This window comes from Lissotriton vulgaris, chromosome 8 (genome assembly GCF_964263255.1).
Source record: "Lissotriton vulgaris chromosome 8, aLisVul1.2, whole genome shotgun sequence".
Classification (NCBI taxonomy): Eukaryota; Metazoa; Chordata; class Amphibia; order Caudata; family Salamandridae; genus Lissotriton; species Lissotriton vulgaris.
This window is the reverse complement of record NC_141696.1, coordinates 668,166,675-668,191,121: the sequence shown is the minus strand read 5'-3', so window position 1 is coordinate 668,191,121 and position 24,447 is coordinate 668,166,675. Positions and strand designations below refer to the sequence as shown.

The following is a 24,447-nucleotide window of genomic DNA, read 5'->3' as shown; positions in this document are numbered from 1 at the left end:
AATATTGACGGCAAATGACAATATCATAGAAGTCTTTATGTCTTGGTTTCAAGTTACCGCTAATTATGTTGCAGGACGTCTAGAATTGTTTTTGTGCAATCTATAAAAAGTTCTCTAAATGGGACTGGTACCATGGCAACAGAACCACAAACCTGATTCATTAAAAAATGATTGCTTACATTTAATATATTATTCTGCCTTTTTATTAAAATATTCATTGTAGGATGTATTATGATGAAACTCATATTTGATCTTCTGGCAAGCAATACTCATTTCATAAAATGAGTAGAGCTTCTACTTCAATTGCATATATTAATTCGACGAATAAATGATTAAACCAATAGATATTTTACGACTGTACATGAAAAAATTAAATGTGTCTGGAATTGATTAGATGACTAAATTGAATTTCCGTAGCTCACTGAGCAAATTCATACACTATCATGTTCCTAATCCACTTTCTACATTATACTTTGTGTCGGTGATGCATTAAGACAAATACATAATGAGAACTATGTGGAATATGCTACTATTGTGGTTCCTTATGAGAATTTTGTTTTCTTCAAACACTTTACGATCGCTTTTCGATTTTCATGGCAAACTGCATTTGTTAGTCACTTTTATGATGCAATGAAATTAACTATATTATCTTAATGCTGTGCACATAAAGACAACAGTCAAAGTCATGGGTGTATGTAGAGTAGCACACTTTTTCAAATACTAGAGTAGTGCAAACGATGGTCGATGCCACAGTTGAACAGTGGTAAAGTAGAAATTGACAATGGACACGTGGTACACACTATCACTGGCATTTGGAGGTTAATGAATAGCCATTCATGTTTTCACGTTCGTTTTGTAAGAGAAGTATGGTTTGGAAGAATCAAATCAATCAACATTTTACTATAGTGCTGCCCTCCCAAAGACATCCGAATGCTGCATGTCAAGGAAGAATAGTCAGCAATAGTGCAGTTTGTTCAACATATAAGGATAAGGGTAAACAAACCGATCTCCAGACACATCTCTTTCTACTTTTGGTGGTCTTAGTAAATTCCTATCACAAATCTAGGTGCATTTAGATCAGCACACCATAGTTTGCAAGATAACATGGAATAAATGACTTGGTCTCATTCTCTATGCATCTTGTGAGCCATTTTATAATGCTTTAAAGAATACACCCTTATTAAGGTGTAAAGTCTGTTTGGCCTTAACCCCTTCGAAGCTAATGACGAGCTGGGCTCGTCATGGAGCTTACCTGCCCTGTGCGGATGACAAGGGTAACTCGTCATATATGATGGGCTTTCCAAATTCTCAGCGCAGAACGGGAAAACCCTTAGCAGCGAAGGTGTTAAACTCTCTATAGACTCTACTGAGTCTTCATTGCAAGCAGTTTATTACAGCTGTGGGTGACTTTTCGATATGCTGTAAAAAAAATCTTAAATATGGATTTAATGCTTTCTGCCCAGCAGTTTAACTTTCACACTTTGTTCAGTAACTGTAGTACAAAGCATCCTAATTAACAACATGTCTACTATACACTCAGTCAAGTATTACTTCAGTATTAGCCTGAACAGAATCATGTCAAGTACACACATATAGGTTAAATCACAAATGTTTTGTGCACCTGAATGTGATTCTAGATTCTATACCCTAATTCACAGAATCCGGAAATATGGATCTTTTAAAGTACTATTATGACAGCTTCAACGTAACACTTATGGTGCATTTTCCACTGTGAATGGCGGGACGGTGGCAAGGTTGGAATACAGGAGTAGCCAATAGTTTTCTTAGTATTTTGCATGAACAGTCATACTCTACAACCTATCATAAAGTTACACCCAAAAATAATTGGGACTTTTTTGACTCATGATAAAGTTGGAAATCTACTCCAAACAAAGGACAACCCATGTGGCAGTAGAAAGAAGGTTTTGAGAATAAAATTAATATTTTTGTAAAACTGTTCAAATACTCTATCCAAAGTTACTGGAAAGGTTATCTGAATTGATAAAACAATTTCATCAATCTGTATTTGTAAATTATTCAGCAATATCTTAGCTTCACCAAATTATGTATAAATTTACTTAGGGCAAGTGATGTTCAGGCCAGCCAAATGTCTCCCAAGTAATGCCATCTAAGAGAAACCTTTCTTAAAGACTAAGGGCACTGTCTGAAGAAAATATATGAAATCTGGCCAGTATGTGGCATGTTCAGCTTAGTTTCTTGATTTAATATATCAAACTTGCCAGTCATGGGAATAGTGGGAGGTTTAGTTATTTAGGGTGATCTCAAAGTCACCCTTCTCATGTTAAGTCTGATATAAATGTTTGCTTTCAGCAACAGCAAAAACTTTTAATCTGTTTTTAAACCAAACTTGTTATGAAGGCAGAATTGTCCTCAGAAATGACCTTGTTGTAGCTAGGTGCATTTCTTCTCAGTAGTTTGAGGTATTAGCACTATAGAAAGATACCAGGCTTGTTTCAACGGGCTAATCTTCAGTATATTTGCAATGCTAATTATCTGCAGGTCAGCAGAAGATTCAAGGGTATCATTAAAAAAAATATTCATATTTGATGACATGCAATCTGACTGACTGAAAATGACTGGAAAATGTATTTTGGCGGCCATTAAGCAAAGCAAGGGATAGATGGCGGACTGTGGATCCAGTGTTGTAGGACAAACTAGGAAGGCTTAAAGGTGTCCTGCAATTTTCATTTGAATACCTGGTGTCTCAATAATAGCTGTACTATGAAGATTATATAAAAAGCCAAGTGGATCATACCTAGCCTCTGGGGAAAATGTGTGATGGCAGAACCTTCTTTAAAAACAAATATTTGGTGTTGAGAAATCTATAGATCCAAACGGGAGCTCTTAATTCCAATGTTAGTGGATGACATTTCTAATCCCCAAAGTGCTTTTTGGGTCCAAGATCTGCAGACACTTTAAAACAATTAAATTAAATGGGCAGGGGGGTTGAAAGGTATGTACTGAACCAACAACCAGCCAAACATGGCTATGAATTTATGTGTGAAATGGGTTCAGAATGCACAGATGTTTTGTGGAAGCATTGGAAAAAGGATACATCCTATGGCTGCGGCCTGCTATGCCTGTCACAGGCTATGTGCAGTGGGTTTTTGCGGTGTGTGAAAGTTCAATAGTCTGACCAAAGCAATCACCATCCACTCACATCCCGAAAACAATGTAAAACACTTCACATACATGCTCACAGCATACATCATAAAACTATGAATGAGAGTAATAACCGGAAGGAAAACAATTGCATGAAGTAAACTGTGACAAAGCAAAATACTAACCTGCTTGCATTTTACATGAAAAAAAAACATTAAAGGGGAGTTAGCTTTTGCATTCGACAGAGAGCGCATTGCTACCTCATTATGTGAGATATCATAACATGTTTGTATGAGAGGTTACAGATAAGTGGTGCATTCTCTCAAACATTACTCAGTTAAGCATATGCTTATATTTTTTAACATATCATGCTTTGGTTTGAACATTCTGTAACCTTAACTTACCCATAGATTCTGAAGTCTGACTGCCGACTACACGAAGCACCATTGGCTGTCTGCTGTCGGACCTCTGTAGGGAGGTAGAAGGGGAGGGCAGTGTTGTACCGTTCACCTTGGCTTCTCCTTGAGGCTACAAAAAGTTACAAAACAAAATTAAGTTAGGATTCATCTCTTTCCATAGTTCAGCCTTCACCTTAAGGTTTGATATAGCTCTGATTGAAATGATCATGAAAATGTTTGCGTGAATCTGATTTTAGCCAATCTAGCTAGACTGCTGAAATTTGGTTAATGCATTTTTTGAGTTAAGGTGTGAAGTGCTGGATTCAATTCATGTTGAATAGCTCAGTTACAGCTAACATACAGACAGTTTTGAAACACCCTTTAAGCCGTATGGAAAGGATATCTTATGAGTTCTTATTGCTTATCAAACAAGAACAAGGAAAACCTTGTCATTGGCAGAAGCCATCAGATGCTCAAAAGAACTATGTAGAAATCTGCAGCAGAGAAATAATAGTTCTATTTAGTGAGGGTTACTTAAGGGATTAATTGGGTTCTTGTCCTTGAACCTCAAAAGTTTGCCCTTTGAACTTGAAAAACAACTCCAGAAAGCATTGGAGTATTATAGCTCTCCGCTATGATAAATAATTATTACCTTACTTCTTTTTTCCTTAGTACCAAATGTGTGCTGGTTAGTATCTTTGCCTGCCACATTGAAGCTTGCCTCACAAACCATACAGGCTACTACAGGAAACGATGTAAAAGACATTCACATTGACAATTATAGCTCGGGCATTGGCGACACCAAGTGGCTTTGCCAAAGCTTGCTTTTTTAACGATGGTGTGGCCGTCAACTTCCCTCCCGAGAGCCATTTGCCAGCTCTAATTGAAGTGCTGTTTAATTAGGTGCTGTAGACCAGGAGGTGAAATGTCCATCCTAAAAAAAATGTGGCACAAAGTTTGCATGCTTATTGTGACACGATACCTGGAGCCTGAAGCACAAAGGATTACAAAGATTTAGCATTACAAATTGGTGAGACAAAAATGTTGTGCTTTGAAAACGTGCACTTATGCTAAAAATACTTTATATGCTCCAAAATACCAACTTCCAAAAAGAATTCCAAAAACTGAATACGTTGGTTAAAGAAATGACTATGGGGTGAAAAGGAAGAAAGCCTAAATCCACAATGCTGTCCTTCACAAGTCTGTTTCTATAGCCTACCCTATCTGACAGGTATCGTGGATTTTACTTCATGTTCTACACATTCATGGTTACAAGTTACTGTCGTTTCTATTGAGAGTTTTGCAGTTAAACCACTACAACTTTCTTCTCTTACTACAACTAATAAAGGCTTGAATAATAAAACTGTGCAGTCTTCTGCTTTCTGTTCTCTCCTGGAATGGAAGAAATTCCATGCTGATCATTATGCGTTTATAAATTAGCTCTCAATGTGTAATATTTAGATATACAAATTAACAATTAGCAACTTTCGTAGTATTCTTTGACTTTAACTACATTGCTTCTGCTTCTGTTTAAATATGTTGGCCCCAAGGATTAAAGGTTTTCGTCCACTAAATACGAATGAACATTCCTGCCTTAGTCTGTCGTATTCCGTGCTGGAAACAATGGATAAGTTTGCTCTATCTACAAAACATCCGTATTGCCAAAATTGTGTTTATTGCTAACCAATTATTTCCTTCCTGTAATATTTGACTTGGTCTTATACATTATTGTTGAAAGGATAAGATTAGCGTGTTTCTTTCAAAGTAAAGGAAGGACGGTGATTTGAACTGTCAGAGTATTATGAATGCATGCAGCCCAAGGCATTTTACCTTTCGTTAAGCTAAAACTGGAGTGGAGTATGGACATAGGCTAAAAATTGATTAATTTAAATGGCTGGATTCTGAAACATGTTCAGTTTGCAAGTTGTGAATTGGCACCTGGGTACTTTGAGTCATTTCTGCACTTGGGTTCTAACAGATAGGTTAGAGGCGTTTGACGGAACATACCTTACTTTAAATCGAATTGTTCAATGATTTCCCATAATTGATATTCTGAAAGTGGTTATAAAAAATAAAGACGGATTTTGCCTCCACTTTGAAAAAACGTAGTTATCTATAAATCCAACTGAAGCTGTTAACATGATTTTGAGAAAACGTAAATGCGTATCAGCATCTTTTTTGATTTGTGGATCCGGCACTAGTTTGGAAGTATCAAAAAGTCATGTTTATATGTAATAAATCAGAAGGATGTATTTGAAGAGGTCAGGGATACTTTATTTTGGAAGGATACTATTTGAGAACACAGCAGTTCTTTTATCACCCTAGTTTCGATCTTTTGGGTTCAGCTTTCTGCATGATGTAGCGCTGACTAAGTATATGCATGGTAAAGTGTTCTTTAGAATTTACTCATATTGTAGTATTCTTTGTTTTAATTGCACCTAAAAAGGTGGTCTGTACTGTTGTCAGCTTTTTCATGAAATAACATTTACAAAAAAGTATATTATGCAGTTCTCCTTATTAAGAGTGCAATATAGAGTTTATAAACACTCTCAACAAACATTTTTTGGTTTTAAACATTTTAGACCCACCCACAGATCTATTTTATGGGGTACTCATTTATTTCGGTCTTCTTTCCAAATATGTCTCCATCAGCACACTGCTTGCCCCCAAAGTCCTGGAAGGCTCTTTCAGAAGTAGTCTAGTCATCTTTGCTCTCACCTGTTCCAGAAGCTGCCTCAGTCTGTGTAGCTGGGACTCCAGTTGTTTGTTGTGATCCTCCAAGATTTGCATCCTGGCTTCCAGACGCCCCTTGTGCTGGCGCAGTAACTTGGCTTCCGCAATGAGTTCTGCATCTCGAGGACTTTGTGGCGAGATGGGAATCATCTCTGGAGGGGATGGCAGTGGAGACAATCCTTTGTGATCATGCTGTTCCTTCAGCTTATCATACTCGGATTGCAAGTTCCTGTTGGAACGGAAGTGAAGTTTTAGTTTACTTTAGTCTTAGCATAACTAATGTATAATCTTTGTATTGTACTTCTAGTATTTGAAGATACCTAACATGAAAAAAATCTGATTCATTCTCTCACCCAACTATCATTGGTACACACTTTGAAAACTAATAACATTAAATGAAATGCTCTTGCCCTAGAAACCAGGATCCGCCCGCCTTGTTTGTCATTGCTAGCAGGAAATTTGTAAAAAGTCAATTTATACTTTCAAGTTGCAGAATCCTTAGGACGTTCCCTCAAAACCATAAAGTACCAGGAAAATGAGGGATGTTGTGTTAAAGTGCAAATGTGAATCTTAGACATTTAAATCTAGTGCTGTTCTAGAGGACTGGATAATAAAATAAATGTTTATTATACTAGAAATAAATCTGCTTCACAGTAAGAAAACGTGGTTTGGAAAAATGCTACTTTTTAGATTAAATAAAAGAGGGGACCAATGGGCAGATTCACAAATGGAATAAAACTTCTGACAGACTTTAGAATGTAGCAATCACTGAAACAGAAGGGAACAGACAAGAGAAGTCTCACAACACAAATTAAGTAACACTGCAAAATTGTAACCCCCGATCTTTGAGACAAACAAGACTGGGAGTGAGATGAAGACTGAGGTCTTCACGTTCCACTGGATCTTTCCTGCGTGCCTATCCCTCTGAACGGCTAGCCAAGAGACCATAATATGTATCATCAGAATCTTTTGATTAATTGGCAAATTGATAAAACTTCTTACAATCATCTCTCAGATTACAATGTTCTCTACAATTGTGGACACTATATGTGAAAGGATAGATCAGTAAACTGATAAAAACAAAATAACTAACACAAAATTATTTGAGATGTAGGACTTAACTTCTTACGAGGAATCCCAGGAAGGTGGGGATAGTTTCTTAACTAACTATGAGGATGTGAATTATATAAATGAACCTCTATCAAGTAAATTTCAGTGGTATTATACCATATACCTTTCTAGCACATTCCATCTTGGCAGAGATTCCGATGCACCTATTGCATGGGTTTAAGTGGCTCACATCAAGACGTTAGCAGCTAAAGTTCTGAGCCAAAGATGATTGAACAGAAAATGTCACCAACCTACTAATAAAAGGGAATATCTATTCATCTATACATAAAATGATTAGTCCAACCCATTACAATGGGAATTAATCATACTACTTCACACAGATGCAAATATATTCTTTCAACTGTAATCACTTAGTGCATGGGTAGAACAACATAATTGTCTTCCCATACCCCTATCCAAATTCAGGCAAAACGATGGTTTGTATATGACAGAAAACACTTCACTGCAAGGGACCGTAACCTACAAATGTTTTGCCAGCTACATTTGACAAAAAATAGTCATCCTTGGATGAATAACCCAAACTGGGGCATTCACAAATCTCTTCCTACAATACAAATTCAACTGCATGCAGATATTTGTATTTTGTTTTACACTGTGCTTTGGATGCTGTCTATTTCTCAAGATTTACACTAACAGACCAGTCGGGGTCTACACTCAAATCTCAGACCTGAGTGACAAAATATTGGTTGCTTTCCCCTAAAAATTGAGAGGAAAACATATTTGTTGCATTGTGATGATACCGTAACAAAGGCACAGACAAAGGTAGGACTTTGGGAACTCATGAAGAACCTACATCCATACAATGAGGACCAAATATGTTTAGCCAATTCATCAAAAACATTGAATGTGATAGTCTGTAAAACAAGAACTAAGCTTTAAGATAAATGATACAAGGGTGACAAGTTGATTGTTAGCATGCTTGAAAATAAATTCCATCATATGCAGATATATAAAAAAGAGGAAAAGACCAAATACATTACATTCTAAAAACACAAAATTAAAATAAATGTCTACACTTATGTTTAAAAATCACAGTATTTCATTCCACATAACCCACTAATCTTTATGGACATCTTTCTTTCCTATTAGAAAAATAATTTCTTATGCACCAAATGGCAATATTTGTGACAGGATTTCTTTGACAGAATCCTCAAAAGCTGTGGTTAGTCAACATGAGAGTTAAACCCCACTGTTGTCTAAGGTAACCATCTTGTATAAATAAAAAGTTGCACAGATGCCATATTACATATACTGCCTTTATGAAGATATCCTAGTTGTACTTTAACAGGGCGTTTAAAAAGTTTACTGTTTCAGAGACAAATTTTTCCACTCTGAACTATTTTCACTTTTAGGCCTCAGTATATTTTAAGGCATCAGAACTAATGTTCATAAAAATGCTTCTCAGATAGTGCTTACGAAAATGTATGGGGCCTGGGAAAACCATAATAATATGCGCAAGTGGGTTCATCGTCTAGCTGACATATTCTATATAAGAAACCAGATTTATGCCTCTACAAGCCTGCATAACTCAAAAGTAGGACCTAAGAGAAATACATTTTCATAAAATATCTAGATATAAAGGATTAAGGCCACAGTACAAATATCTTTGAGGAGCCATGAAGTAGAATATTCACTCCAGCTTATACCAATTTTGAGTTTCACAAGGGAGGTTAAATCATCCCTTGAATTGAATGCCAAGATCATTTGCAGACCACTTATTTCATCAGACATTGTACTGCTTCCGAAGTTCTACAACATTGGCAGCTTAGGTATAAGGGAAGTTTGTTGACCTACTGAATTAGCGTTATACCCAACTGATTGGAAACTGCAGGAATCCTGAATTTAAACTAGATCGCATATTGCGGTATGGGTAGAGTTATGTGGAACATTTTATGAAGACATTTGCAATTAATGATATCTGATTACTTAGTGAGATGAGAAGGAAAGGAATGCATACTGTCTTTAATTCATACACTTTCAGTAGGGGAGCAAATCATGATTTACCACCAATTTTGCTATTACAATGGGAAATGTCAGCACTTATTCTTGCTGTTAGATTCTCAAAATGGCAGGGAGAGACAAACAGTACAGTAGTATGTATACTATCTTTGGCTCATACACTTTCAGTAGGGAACACTCTCCCTACCGGCCTACGTCAGACCCAGGACCTGCTGCCTTCAGACGACTTCTCAAGACCTGGCTCTTCGAGTAGCAGCAGCACACCCAAAGCCCCCCCCCCCAGCGCCTTGAGACCCTTAAGGGTATGTAGCGCGCTCTACAAATGATTGACTGATGATGCATCATCAATTGTGTTATTACAACAAGAAATTCCAGCACCTATTCTTGCTGTGAAGTTGTTAGATCCTACCTTTAACTTTTCAAGTTGTTAGTTCCATTTTAAACTGCTATCAAGAATGACACTTAAGCACTGTTCCCAATAAGCTGCGCGTGTGAGCGCGCGCACAGAAGTCACCCTAAGCACGCAGTGTGCTGTATTTAGCGCGCACTCCCGCGACACCATTCGCGCCGCCGCTTTTAAAATGCGAGCGGCGCGAAACACTGCCATTTCCTTGTTGCGGAAGACGACGATTCTTACAGCTGTGGGGCTGCTTGTAGTCCTTTGAATTAGTATTCGTGCAATTAACGTGAATACTAACTCAAAGGGTCACAATCAACCCCGCAGCTGTGCACTGTAAGAAAAGGAATGCAGAGTGTCAAACACGGTGTTTGCTAAAGCACACGTCGTGTTTGACTTTGCTTTTCTTTTCTTAATTGCGCACAATTGCGGGGCTGCTTGTGATCATTCATGTTTCCTTCCTCCAGCTGTCCTTTAAAGTAGAGATGAATGGTCACCCTTAGCAATCAGCAGCTGCATAAATGCAACACTGTCCACTCGCTGGAAAACCAGTGACTTTTGGAATGCATTTACTCAGTTAAGCACTTTAGAAATTATCCCTGAAAGAATAGTCTTTAAACAGCCGATTGCAGCTCACACGGACAGAAAAAGTAAAATCCCTTCTTAAGTACAGTAAGGAAAGGTTCAGCATCATCAACTCCAACAAAAACATGGTTGTATAACACTACAAAATAACTATCTAAAGATGCACAGGAAGACACATTCTTCGCAATAAAGCATTCTCAGTAGATCCTGGGTGACTAACTGCTTTAAAAATCTGCATAATCGAAATCAGCAACCAATCACATTCAGCCTGCCTTTTCCGGACACACACGGATTCGCTATTCTATGCTCCCAAAACAGGCAGAGGACTACAGTGTTAAAGTTAAAGATCAAACAGGTAAACAGAGCGTAGCCATAGTTTTGTTTTGAGCTTTGGCTCCCAAAAATAAACAGATTTTTACTTATTGAAAAATTAAGAGAACCAGTTGGTAAACTCACAGCAAAGACTATCTAGCGTTACTTCCACAGTTTTCTGCACTGCACTAAATGAGCACTATTACCGTTTGAAGATGGCTATACATAGTCAGACTGTGCGAAGAGTGTTTTACTACAAATCAGACTGAATCACCAGAGCACTTACTCTATCGAAGCAAAGCCGCACTTGTGCTCTGATTTCATATCATACTTTGCCAAAACTGTAGGAGGTCTAGGAACTATTCGAGCCAGCAATCATTTCCAGGATGGTGTCAATATCAGTGCAAACAAGAAAGTTATCCTAATTATCCTTCACCACTTTTTCCACCACTGAAACCTCATCGATACCTGTCCTTTTAAGACTCATTCCATTGTTTCTTGCTACAGCAATATTTGTTGCCGAGGGTATAGTTTCACTTTCCTGTATTTTTATTTTCAAACCAAATGTAAGTATGTAATGGCCGCTAAAACTGCTAGGTTCCACAGAAAATGTGTTAAAAAACTTCAAGCCATTCGTTGACATTATTGTGTGATTTATGCAAGATGAGTTTCAATTCCCTTGATAGGCAAATTGGGGCAAGTTTCTTTTTCTACCTTCCTGTTCCAATAGTTCAAGGTTCTTTTACACAACAATTAATTAAATTTTTCCCCATGTCTATCATGAGGGAAATTATCCTGATTGGTTCCGAAGTCATCATTATAACCACAAATGTCGAAACCTGAATATCAACATTTATTAATATTAAAATCCCCCATCCAAACAAAAATACACTTTGGCTCATATCCTTTACAGAATTCTCAAGCACAGCAACAAGGTCTTCTATGACTCCGTACCTTGTACTATTAAAAACATTATCATAAAAGTTTATCAATACAAATGTTTGCTTCATATACATCTGCAAAAGAGCTGGTTGAAAGAATGGGAATTTTGTATAGGTTTTCTTTACAGTTACTGGGGCAGTAGTGGATATCAATTTTGCCAAGCTATCTTTGGCCCTCCCGTGGAGTGACGGTTTTGCAGGGGAATTTATTGTGACACATCCATTAATGTTAAAATTCTGTGCCTGCCACATTTCTTGTAGAAACAGCAGATGCACGGACTAAATATAAATTTGCCATTACTTGTTATCAATTTTGTTTTTGATCCCTGCAACATTCCAAGGTCTTATGTTTAGGATCTTATCAAGACATCTTTCACTTGGTTTCTTACACTGCTGCGTACCCCTTGTATCTTTATCCCTGAGCCAACTAGATTTCTCAAGGATCCCAGTGCCCACCTGCTGTCAGTCTTGTTTACCGAGGCTTGAGAGAGAAGCAAATCGTTTTGAACCGGGTATAGATAAGCTCGGTCTTTGATTTCTTTGTTGGAAGAATTGTTGGTGGCCCTGTTTCCAATTAAGGATTGGTACTGGAGTTTTATAAGGGAAGCCTAGGGGAGCAGCTGTAATCTTCTCCTCAAAATCATTAAGGTGTTGATGGCTGGCCCGAATGGTAAAAAGGCGGGCCTTTACCATATTTGGATGCTGAAAAATGTCAATAAAACAGTCTCCATTTCCTATTTTATGGAAGGGTCCAATCCAGTTCACCCTTCTAACCCTGAAATGATTTCCAGAGCACCACATAATTGGAGTGTTTTGGTCCATCAATCTGACAGGTCCAATGGTATTAATCAGAAAGACGTGAGTTGATAGTATATAAATTGGGAGTGCAATATATGATGACACTGTATAGGTCTAACTATGGTTCCAAAATGCTTTTTATTTCTTAACAACCATTGACAAAGCCAATAGACTTGGCTGCTTGTAGGTGTAATGTTACTTGCATTATATATCTGGATGCAATGACAGAAGCAGCAAAATATCAGTAGGGTGGCAGACTATGCGATGCACATATTTTTTGCGTAATTGCTTTTAAGCCACACCCTTAATTGCGTCGGTTACACCCCTTTGAAAGATCACCGAGTATTTTCATCCCACTCAAAGCCCTGGTCTACACATGCGGTCAGGTTCTTGGCGCACATAGCCTTGGCTGCAGCGCACACAGACCTTACTCTGCCGCACACAGAGGAAAATAATTAAAGGGAACATTGCACTTAAGTACTTTTATTCTTATTCCACCTATAGTTTAGATTATTTTACAAATTATACAGTGTGTGTGCCTTTACAAAATGTCACCACTTTCTTTTTAGACTTTTTCATCAATAAAGGTTAAAACAGTACACAGTTATAAACAACTAACACATCAAGTAACTAAGTTCAATGGGCTTTTGGTCAATTAGAAGTAAATCATCAGCATAGGCTATGAGCGAAGCATGGATGACTCTGAGGTAATGGGGAAAACATCTAGATGCTGAAAGGAGATCTGACAAGTCTTAAACCTAAGGATTAAATAAGCGTGGACCATTGATGCATCCTTGTGTAGCTACATTGGTTGACTTGAGTTTAGACATGATATTTCCTGAGCAATCAAGTTGCACCAGCATACAGGTGTTTGAGCGTAGGGTGCAAATTAATGTCACTGGCAAGATTTGATTGCTAATTTTGTAGCTTTTTCCACAACATATGCCTATCTACCCAGTCAAAGCCACACTATAGTCAACAGCACCACTATACAGCTTACACAGACCATCAAAAGCCAAAGAATGTAAAAGAAGCACATTCTGAGCAATTGATGTATCCTTGAGAAACACTATCTGAAAGGGGAAATTATAGCTTTTATTTCTATCCAATAAGTTAAATCCTACAGATAAGCTTTAGCTAAAGGTTTGCTCTCTGCATCAAGCAGAGCAAATCATCAAAAGTACTATCTCTTTTTAATGAATGGGCAGTAGGATGAATCCACCACTCCATAAATAAGGCAGTCTGTCTCGTCCAAAATGCAGCATCTAGATTACTTTTTTCTCCCCACAAATTTTGCTTGGCTACTCCGCTCCTCTGAAATCTTCACTGTCTGTCTATTAAGAACCGTAATCCATTCAAAAGCTCTAGGCATCTCACAATGTGTTTTACAAGCCTTGATGCAACAATATCTGCCTACAAGAGCATAATGCTCGACAGATCTGAACCTGGCACTTATACCCAGTATCAGAGGATTCAGAATGGAAAGACGTTCTTTTCAAGTCCTAGCTCTGATTTTATTGATTCCATGCCACTTAAACTAAGAAAGATCCAGAATCATCAGAGGTTTTGGAGACAGTTAAATACCTAGCTGTCCTCAGTCTAAGCTGTATTTGGTCTTTTCTTTGGTGGCTTTGGCTCTTTTCTGCTATTTTTGTCACCTCAGTGTTTAGCACCAGGAAGACCCTTCATGGAGCAGCTGTACCCTTTAGAAATCTTTTTAACATAACAACAGATTTTCAGCTTGCACTGTGCTTGAAAAAAGATCTAAAATCCTTATACTCAGAAATTGGGGTTCAGTCGAATGCATCGAAACAACTGGGGACAGTTGCCCAGGTATTTTTGTTTGTTTTATTATAGTTAAAATATAGTCTACAACCCAGTTCTTCATGTACCTACTACAATTAAAAAAATATTCATTGTTATTTTCAGGTTTACCTTGATATAACGAAGTCCCAAGTTCTTGCATGGCTTTGTATGAATCTGTTGTTCTCAATTGATTTTATGGACTTACATGAATACTGAACACTAACCAAGGGTCACAATCTGCAGGAATCTTTACGTTTTAGCACTAACCCCATGACAGACTACAGGTGCTCTTTGCATCATTTTTTTTATCTGACAACATTGTCTTCCAATTGGCTTTTCTGCACACCTCCACTCTTTTTCTGGCGTAGGGCTAAAGCATTTTAGCGACAGTCCGGATAACCTTCATAAGATCTTTCCTCTTTGCTGTACATTCAGTGCCATACTATATTTCTTGTTTCACTTCAGTCCTGCAACTCTTCTGGGTAATTGAGGTAGTAAACCTTTCATATGACTTGGCAAATTGGCTTCATCTGGAGACTCAATAAGTCGATGCAGTGGGCATCCCACACTCCACTCTACACCAGCCGTGAAAGGCTGGCAGTCTATCTCTTCCTTTTTGCACCTTCAAATGTTTATTCCCGACAATAGTTGATCACATTACATTAGGATCTGTCTGCAGCAGCAAACAGCATTATTGGTACAGTCATACATCATACATGTCAGACAGGCTGGACAATCAATAGCGAAATGGCCAATACGCTTTCTAATTTTTAAAGCTAGCAGGCTTTCCCTCAAGTCTTTGCTCCTTAGATTAATGGGTCGCTTAACAAATTTACAGACTGGTGACCCTTAAAGTGAATCATAGATTACAAAACAGGAATCTTTTGCCCCAAATCACATATTGCTGTTACGATCCCCTGCTACAAATATTGGTAGATATCGGCCAGGTTTGTCCACATATGAAGAAAACCTTCAGTATTAAATGTTTTTTTACTTTTTTATTAAGTTTTTCGGTGTTATAGAAGCATTACGAGTTATAGCAATATGCCTCAAAATACATTACATAGGAAATACCATTGTAGTCCAGAGGCACAACATGTCATTCAGATTTATGCATTAAACATCAGGAACAAACCTAGGAGCTTTAATCTATCACTGTGTTAAGTGCTGCATTGTTTTATCTCACCCGTGAGGGAAACAGACTATTAACTTGGGGAGCAATCACTGGGAGGTGCGTCAAGGGTGGGCGGGTGTGTTCTGGTACTGCGATGGCAGTAGGGAACGGTGGTCCAGGTGCAGGAAATTGCACTATAGTAAACCAGTGTGCTAGAAAGGGTGGGAGTAATTATGGGCTTGGGAAGGGCAGCCCTTGTAGGCGAGGTTGGTCAATTCCGCAAAAAAGAGTGCCAGACTAGATACCACGGATGGGCCCTATGAATGCAGGGATTCGAGATCTTTGTCAGTTGTTTGCCGGAAGGACATGCGCAAGATGGCCCACAGCAGTGAGATGGAGAGTTGACGCACCTGACACACCTCTTCAGATTTAAGTACTTCTTCCTCTGCAGTGCCTCATTTGTGAACTGCCCCCATCCATGCCTCCACTGGAGGGCCTGCAGGTGCGTGCCAGTGTAGTGTGATTGCTCGCTTGGCTAAAAGGAAGGCCCGGACTGCGAAGTGTGTTGGCTGCTTGTGTTGCTTCCTGCGCTTGAAGCGAGCAGGCTTCCCAGGAATTGATGTCTGTGTGTCCTGTGACTTCCGGCAGCATAGATGATGCACCAGTAGTGCTGTAGGGCAGAGCAGGATCATTGCATGTACAAAATTGTTGCATTAGGCGTTTGACATCAGGAGCAAGCAAAGTGTGACTCCAGGAGGTGGTGGTGAAGCTTCGCAGGTGTTAGATTGTCTCGGTGTAGGATGAAGAACTGTACGTCTTTGAAACTTGCGTTTTGGGAGACCTCTTTTGGAAATTCTTGGGCCCTTTCCCATTCTTTAACATGGAGCACCCTCCCGAAATCCTCCTCTCATTTATGGTGAAGTGTGGCAAGCTGGGCGGCAGACATCTTCTGTATAGCTTTGTACAGTCAGGTGATGAGGTGAAAACCGGGTCAGAAAGTCAGCATGGCCTGAAGCACTGGGTGTGTTGCACCCCTTGGATAGGTCCCAGAGATGCCGACAGGTGTGTATGAGTTGCCTGTGGAGATGTAACTGCCTGGAGGGAGCCCACTCTGCTTGGTCAGTTGAGCAAACGGGAGAAGCTGACCCTCAGAGAATAAGGCTTCCACCTCAAGAAGTGAGTGACTCGTCCAGGCACGTAATTCCCCGGCTGTGTAATAGCCCCGACCTCGAAGCAAATTGACCTGGGGCAGCATGGGGGATAGAGCGGAGTGTTCCGGGAGAGGTGATGTATACTAGCTTTCACTATCGACACTTGTATGGGATAGGTCAGGACAGGCTGTGGTGAATTGCTAGCTGGAACCCAGACTGCGAGCAAGCCACCTTGAGATAGCACTCAGCTGTCCAGTGGGCCAGCCACTGGAGCCGTGATGCTAGGAAGTGAGCCTCAAAGGAAGGGGCCCCAGGGACTCCCCGGTCCGTCAGCAGCTACAGCTTCGCCAAGGTGACTCACCAGCATCCAGTTCCCCATATGAGTGAGCAGAGAAGTGGTATTAATTTAGCTTTAAATTTTCTAGGTGGCAAATAGAGGTTACAGACAATGACCTCAATTTAAGGCCTTGTGCAATCTCACTCATCAGATGAACCACAATGCTCGTCTCCTCTGGCACCTTTAATTTGTGGCCTCTTAGGGCACAGGTGGGAGGAATGTTCCTCGGTTAGGGCATCCAAGAATTCATTACTTGTGAATAATCTATTGAACCCTGTGACATTCCAAGACATTATGGATCACCACCTTGGTTACTCTCATACTCATTGGGGGGAGGAGTCATATAAAGGGTACCATTGCTTAGATTATTTAAGTTTTCTCACACTGGGAATATGTTTTAGTATAAACAGAGCTGAAGTTACTAAGTAATGATATTCGTATCCATTGTCAGTTGTTGCAGCTTTCACCACTTCTCACATCGGCCACAAATGGATGGATCATATTTACTTGAATATGTGGGGAGTATCTGCTCTGAAAAGTCCACCCACATCATTATATCCATAAACGCTAAGTATTGTTCAAGCTTTTTCTAATACGATTCTCAGGATAGAGAGATAACCTACGTTCCAAGGTTGAGTTTGTTTTATTCCCGATAGTATAGTTTTAATCAAAACCTGCTATTAGAGATAAGCGCTGGCAAAGGTAATTTAAGAAGTTTCAGGTTGAGAAGCTGCTTTTTAAGACACAAATTGAAGAGAGTCTGCATTTGAAGTAGTGACTTTAGGTAGATATTTTAGTTCTGTCAAGATTTTTCAGGAGGTTGCCTCACTTCAGAAAATTGTAGTTCTCTTCTGAAAGGTACAATACAATTTAAATGTCATAGGCCAATTAAGATAGGTTTCCTCCCCTAGGGCTGCGTCGGGCACTACATGAGCCCACTGCAGCAAAACGGTTGTACTAGAATTTGTTATAACATGACTCTTTTAAAAGTCCGGTGTGGTTTCACCAACTCAGCAGCACTCATATCACCACAGTCAACAGTGTTTGTTGCTGATTGATATGAGATGGATATAGTTAAGGAATTGATGTTCTATTTCTAGCTCCATATAAATTCCTCTTTCCTTATTGGAGCCCACTTCATGGAACCCTACATTATTCTTTTGACTCTATTTTTTCTCTCCTCAATGGTGTATGGAGAAAAGACTAAGGGCCATATGTAGGTAATCAAAATTAACCGATTCTAAAATACAAAACTTTACCGATTCGGTATTTCAGAATCGGTAAATGGTATGTAGGTATTGATTCGGTAAATTTTACAAAATCGGTAAAAACCGATTCAGTATTTACTGATTCGGTAATTCCCATTCATTCCTATGGGCCTGGAGGCCCGTAGGAATGAATGGGAATTACAGATTCAGTAAATACCGAATCTGTAATAGGGGGAAGACTTACAAGGGTGGCAGGGTGTCACATTAACACCCTGTTACACCCCTGAATAGTGCATGGGTGCACATGTGGCACACATACATGCCCTAAGGGCATGTATGTCTGCCACATGGCACTTTTGGAAAAGCACAAATTTGCTTTTTCAAAGGTTTTCGATATTTACCACCAACTTTTAGTTGGTGGTAAATACCTAATCCTTAACTCAGAAATGCCCTCACTTCAGTGCTTCCTACATTAAGGATTCGGTACTTTACAGAATCGGTATTTTAAGGAATCAGTAATTTACTGATTCCTTAAATTACCGATTCGGTAAATTACCGAATCCTTAAATTTGGCCTTTACATCTCAAATGCCCAATACTGGTCAGTAACGTCCGAAAGTCGGTTTTTTCGGCCGTTACCGACCGGTATTGGGCTACCTACATCTGGCCCCTGATGTAGTAAAGGCCAATGTCAACGAAGAAGTGTGTATGTGTCTGTTATATGTGTACAGGTACCCTCGTCAGAGTCAGAGAGGAGATCAATTGGCTCAGTCGAACAGGAACAGTAAAAACAAAGCATTGGAAACATCACAGACAATTCAGTGAACCATCATTACTGTTTTTCAATGTGGTTTTTCATCACGCAAATCTACAGAGTCCTGGGCACCTTATTTTTTTTTTTTCCAAAGAAACTCCATTGGGTCTAGTAAAAAAACATCCCAGACCTCAGACATTCCTAACAGTTCACTAATCCTTCTTCCTTCTATAGATGTGAAAGACGCAAGCAACTCACCTCCCTTACTCGTTACTTGACAAAGGTGATCAATACCTCTCTGATACAAGGACCAGTGCCTGGTAGCAGGGAAGGTCACACCCATAACAAGCCAGGTGTGGACTCTGAAGGCCTAAATAGATTCCACCCTGTGTCTAATCTGCTCTTCCAAGCAAAAGCTTTCGGCAGCTGTGTTGAAAAGCAGTAAGAACAATTTATCAAAGAAAATAGATCTCTAACTGATGTTTAATCAGGATTTGTATTGGAGGCAGCATAGAGACAATAGCATTAGAAATAGTGAGAGATGAGCTACATATCTTTAACACAAATACATCTTGTCTGTTAATTCTTCAGCTGTCAGCAGCATTTGACAGATTCAACCATGCCTCTTAGCTCAAAATTCTGAAATATGGATAGGGATCAGTAGAAAAGTTTGGAGAGGGTTTTGGTTACTTCTGGACAATTTTTCCAGCAAATTAATTTGTCCAGTCTTCCTCTGCACCAATGAGTTTGACAAGGTTACATCTTTTCAAAGGCTTTCTTCAGTTTATATCCGGAACCTCTCTGTTTTCCTATGAGACAACTGAACATCACCCCTAGGTTGACAACACTCAGCTGTAAATTAAAGTTTCACTTAGGGAGGTCAGAGTCAACCTTGCACAAACCCTGGGAACCTTCAGTCACTCTACCATCTCAAGTTTAACCCGCCTGCTCTTCCTCATAATTGGCCATGCCTGTAAAATCCTTGCTTCATACAATAAATCAGATCAAAACTGCGAGTCATCTATTATCGAAAGCACTAAATAACTTTGCTTCATTCATGGCATAAACCTGAATCTGCACACCCATATAAATGCTTCAGAAAGAGAAAAAGCATCCCTTCACAAATGTCCCAGCAACTTAGACAAGAAGATCAGACCTCATCATCCCAATCCCAATCCTGATAACTGTAGTGACCTGATGCTTATTTAAGATATAGCCTCTATATTCTAAAAGACTGTACCAGTGGGGCCCCAACGTCAGAGGCAGGTAAATTGGTTATGTCCAGAGGTTAGCTTTTACTTGGAGCGCAAATGCACTTAGTCTGGAATGGTCACTTACAAAAGCAAGAACTTGAAAGCAAACATTTTTAGGGAGCACACCCTAAGCCTATAATTACACAATTTCTCCTATGTGGATGGCTCCGTACTGTGTTGTTTTAAAATATCTTAAAGTCATACTTTTGCAATGTCACTTCGGCCTATGACCTTTTGCTAGACTGACTCCATAGACACTAAGATTTAAGTGATCCAAAGAAAAATCAGAAAATAATTTTGTGTGGATATCCTTTGGACTACTACTGAAGTGTGAATCCTTTTTTAATGTATAAATTACGGCATTCGCCTCAATGTACCTTAATGTTCAAAATCTTTACTGGAAAATATAGGAATGCCTTTATTCAACTCACACAAAATAAATGTTGGTTAGATGAAAAAAGCCAGGGCTTCAAGAATTTTCATAAGATCAATAGAACATGTCTAGCTTGCAATTCAATATGAAGTCTTTTCCAGCATCTCGTCACAGCTAATGAAAAGACTCTGCCACCAAGCATGCGGAATTTGAAAATAATTTTTCTGGTCAGAGGCATCATTTTGGTTTATTAGATAGAAAAAAACTTGGAAGATAGATGATTTGGGTGTAAATCATGAAGAAAGTTATGAACTTTGCAGAGATAGATAAGCCGAACCCTCTGCTGTAAAGAAAGTCATTGAAGTTTGGCAAAAACTGGTGATAGTGAGTCCATTTTATTAAATTCTGAACCCATCTTGTCTTTGGCTAACTCTAACACTGTACATATTATATTTTTAGGCACTCCTTGGGTATCCCCACACATTGTAAGATGATCATTCAGCTCGGTAGTTTTATATTCCCTTTTGGTATTCCCTTATGTTAATTTCAAAACTATTTTTTTGTATATTTCCTTAGGTTAACTCTAGTGTTATATTTTGTATAGTTCCTTATGCATTCCATTGGATTTCCTGTACCTATTTAAAGTGATGTGCTTGGTGAGTCTTTGTTGAACTAAAAATAAAAAGAAAACTGCACATAAATAAATACATGCATTACATTTAAGATTAGATGAGGGCTCCGTAACAAAGATAGAATTTGGCACACTTTACTGAAAGGTGTTTCTGAGCAGTAAACTAAAATACTCCTTTTCCCAAGACCATACATGCTTCTCTTTACTGAAAATTGTGTATACAAAAAATATTGGTACCAACGTCACTGAGTGATTTACTCCGTAATCCAAGTTTACAGGTAAGAAACAAATATATGAGGCTAGGTTTATGTTGTTACTACTTTTGGTTGCGTGGGTGTTGGTTTAAAGTGTGAAACGGACAATGATAACTTACCTGTTTTCTTCTTCCAAATCAGACAGAATCCTCTCCAGTTCACCTCTCTCCTCACCTTCCAGAGAAATCAGGATCTGGGCAGGACTACGTGGCTGACTCATGGGTGACTCCTGGTTCAAGCTTTGGCAGTAGTGCTGAATTAACAAATGCTCATCATCTCTGAAAAATATTTCAAATCAACAACGAATAAGCTTTTCTTTTGCAGTGCGTTGTTGCTCTCCAGCAATGTTTGCACTCCACAAGTACCAATACATAAATACAAACATTTGCATTCTTTTCAGAGAATCCATTAGTTCATGTCACAAGTTCAATTGCATATTTCCTCATGCTCCAATTCAAGGTATATGCCTTCTTATGTTCCACTTTTAAGGCAAAGTGACCATCCATCTACCAACCTAAACAATATATGTATCAAATAACATTTTGACCAAACAAAGACTCTTGCACGTTACATCATCTTTGGTTACATGACTGACTGGATGTCTGCCAATTAGTCAGTGAATGAGGTTGATCTTTGAGAGGGACACTTAACATAGAAATAAGTAAGGTATGTGGGGTCAGGGATGAGAGAGAGAGAGTGTGTTTGAGAAATTATAATTGTACTCGTGTAAATAATGCCAATTGTTGTCCCCCTGGCAGGCAGACCTCGTCCTAGGTCAGTGCATACAAAGAAGAAACAAATGGACAGTTAATGTCTGGTTCCCACTAATCCGCCTCACATTCCACAGAATCGTATATGCAAGCTGCTAAGAATTTTGGCACAATCAACAGCTCAATACAACACCAGCCTTTCAATTCTGAGGACGGTGCTTGCATCTTTCCTGAAGCATATGGCAGCACGCCAACAAACAAATACACCCATGAGTTGATAAAATGTTACATGTTCTGTTCGCCCCTAATAATGTGCCTGCATCTCATGGATACAGTGCAGTTACAACCTGAATGATACTGGGCTCTGCAGTGGAAACACTGCTACACAAATATTTAAAAGATTAAAAGTGGAGGAAAAATTGTTTTGTTGACTGGAATTCTGCACATGTGCATGTAATTTTTTCACCTTTCCACACGAAAGTACATTTCTTTTTTTGATTTGTTATTTTTAGGGTTAAATTATGTTGGAGTCTGAAGTACATTTTACATTTATAGTTTTGTTTGTGGACTACCAGCACAGTTCATAAATATTTTGGAATAAACTCCAAACGTGTACACATTAAAAGAAAACCAATTGTGGGTGAAGAAGCATTAAGGAAGTACGGAGCCTGACTGAAATCATGTTGACCTATTTTTGACAAAAATCGATACTTTAAGGACTATGAGTTAACAGTATGAAGTAAAGTTTGGATTTTGGACAGAGAATCAAAGATCTCATTTTAAAGAAATGTGTAAGGTTTTAGATTCACCTCCAGATTCCCTTGACTAGATCCTGCTCCTTGCTCATGACTCGTGGTCAAGTAATGGCTAGTGAAATCAAATGTATTTTATTTCGTAAAGCACTCTCAAAATATTCACATCAAGAATATTCCTATTAAAAAAAAATTTTGCAACAAAAAAAAAGTGTTGTTAAGTTAGGTGGAGGGATCTTTTAGCTTTTCCTCACAGATCAAGGGCATAGTTTTGAAAAAATATCCAATTGATGCTCTGGTATGCATGACCACTCCGCACACCAAGTGTTAAGCGGGAATCATAGCACACTTTGTGCTGTTCAGCTAAACAACCGAAATAGTGTTAAAAAAAAAGGAAATTTACAAAAGATTCAATAGCAACATTCCAAAATGTGTTTAAAGTTGAAGACAAATTCGATTACAAAACACCTGAAATATCTACATTTTGCTTCCAGTTACCTGGAGTCAAATTCAATACCCTATGACTTATGTTCAAATCCAGCCAGGTCGTGGGTACGAATACCCCAATAAATAGCCCTCTACAACTATGGGCCTACTCAGGTTCAATTGTTGAAGGCTTCATCAGTGTGCCAAATTCAACCACAGTAACATACAGCTCCGGCCATCGAGGATCACCTAAAAATGGTACAGGTCACAGAAGTCTTTCCTAAATGACAACACCATAGGAACGACCCATCTCCCCACCCGTCTCACATTGGGGGTGAGACGATCTCCATCAACAAGCTTCGGAAACGCTGTGGAAGTAAGGACAGAATGCTGCCATCCGGATAAGTATTTACAACAAGGGGTGGTGAGGGACAGAGTCTCTGAATTAAACAGAATACTCTCACCCAGTCAAGAGATCAGGGCTAGATCCAACACCGTTTTTTAGCTCACTGCACCATCCCAGTTTCAGAACCTGGCTGTATGCAAATTAGTCTGTTCCTGTCCCAGTGCATGATGGGAACAGGGCAAACCAAACTACAAAAGCCAGTTCTTTCACTGGGAAGGAAACAAGCTCCCGGGGACCGGTTTTCTGGCATTACAGCCGTCTTTGGCCGTCTTCGGCCCGGTTTGCTTGAATCCTGATGGTGCAATGAGCAAGGGTCTCACATCTGAGAATACCCTTCCACGCTTAGGGTGGACAAAAATATTTACAACAAGGGGTGGTGAGGGACAGAGTCTCTGAATTAAGCAGAAAGCTCACACCCAGTCAAGAGATCAGGGCTAGATCCAACACCGTTTTTTAGCTCACTGCACCATCCCAGTTTCAGAACCTGGCTGTATGCAAATTAGTCTGTTCCTGTCCCAGTGCATGATGGGAACAGGGCAAACCAAACTACAAAAGCCAATTCTTACACTGGGAAGGAAACAAGCTCCCGGGGACCGGTTTCTGGCATTACAGCCGTCTTCGGCCCGGTTTGCTTGAATCCTGATGGTGCAATGAGCAAGGGTCTCACATCATATCTCTACCCAACGCAAGGTAGTCCAGGCACTTCTCACCTCTCGCCTCGATTACGGCAACGTTCTTTACCTTGGTAGTTGTCAAACAGTACTGAAAAAGTTACAGGTAGTGCAGAACTCTGCAGCACACCTTCTCTGCCAAGTTCCCAGACAGGCTTCCATCTCGCCTTATCTTCAGGGTATACTCAGACATGAGTCCCTTTCTCACTGCTCCATCAGGATTCA

The 24,447-nt window shown here is 39.3% G+C and overlaps 1 protein-coding gene across 3 annotated transcripts in view; it reads right to left on the bottom strand.

Annotated features, from left to right (window-relative positions):
• DMD (dystrophin) overlaps positions 1 to 24,447 on the bottom strand; it is a 4,652,165-nt gene that overhangs the window by 92,616 nt on the left and 4,535,102 nt on the right. For all 3 annotated transcript variants that reach the window (XM_086934537.1, XM_086934536.1, XM_086934538.1), the window contains 3 exons: positions 21,377 to 21,535; positions 6,240 to 6,483; positions 3,528 to 3,651 (listed from right to left, as the gene is read on the bottom strand). In XM_086934537.1, coding sequence (XP_086790663.1) covers positions 3,528 to 3,651; positions 6,240 to 6,483; positions 21,377 to 21,535 — 527 coding nt within the window. The remainder of the gene's footprint in view (positions 1 to 3,527; positions 3,652 to 6,239; positions 6,484 to 21,376; positions 21,536 to 24,447) is intronic.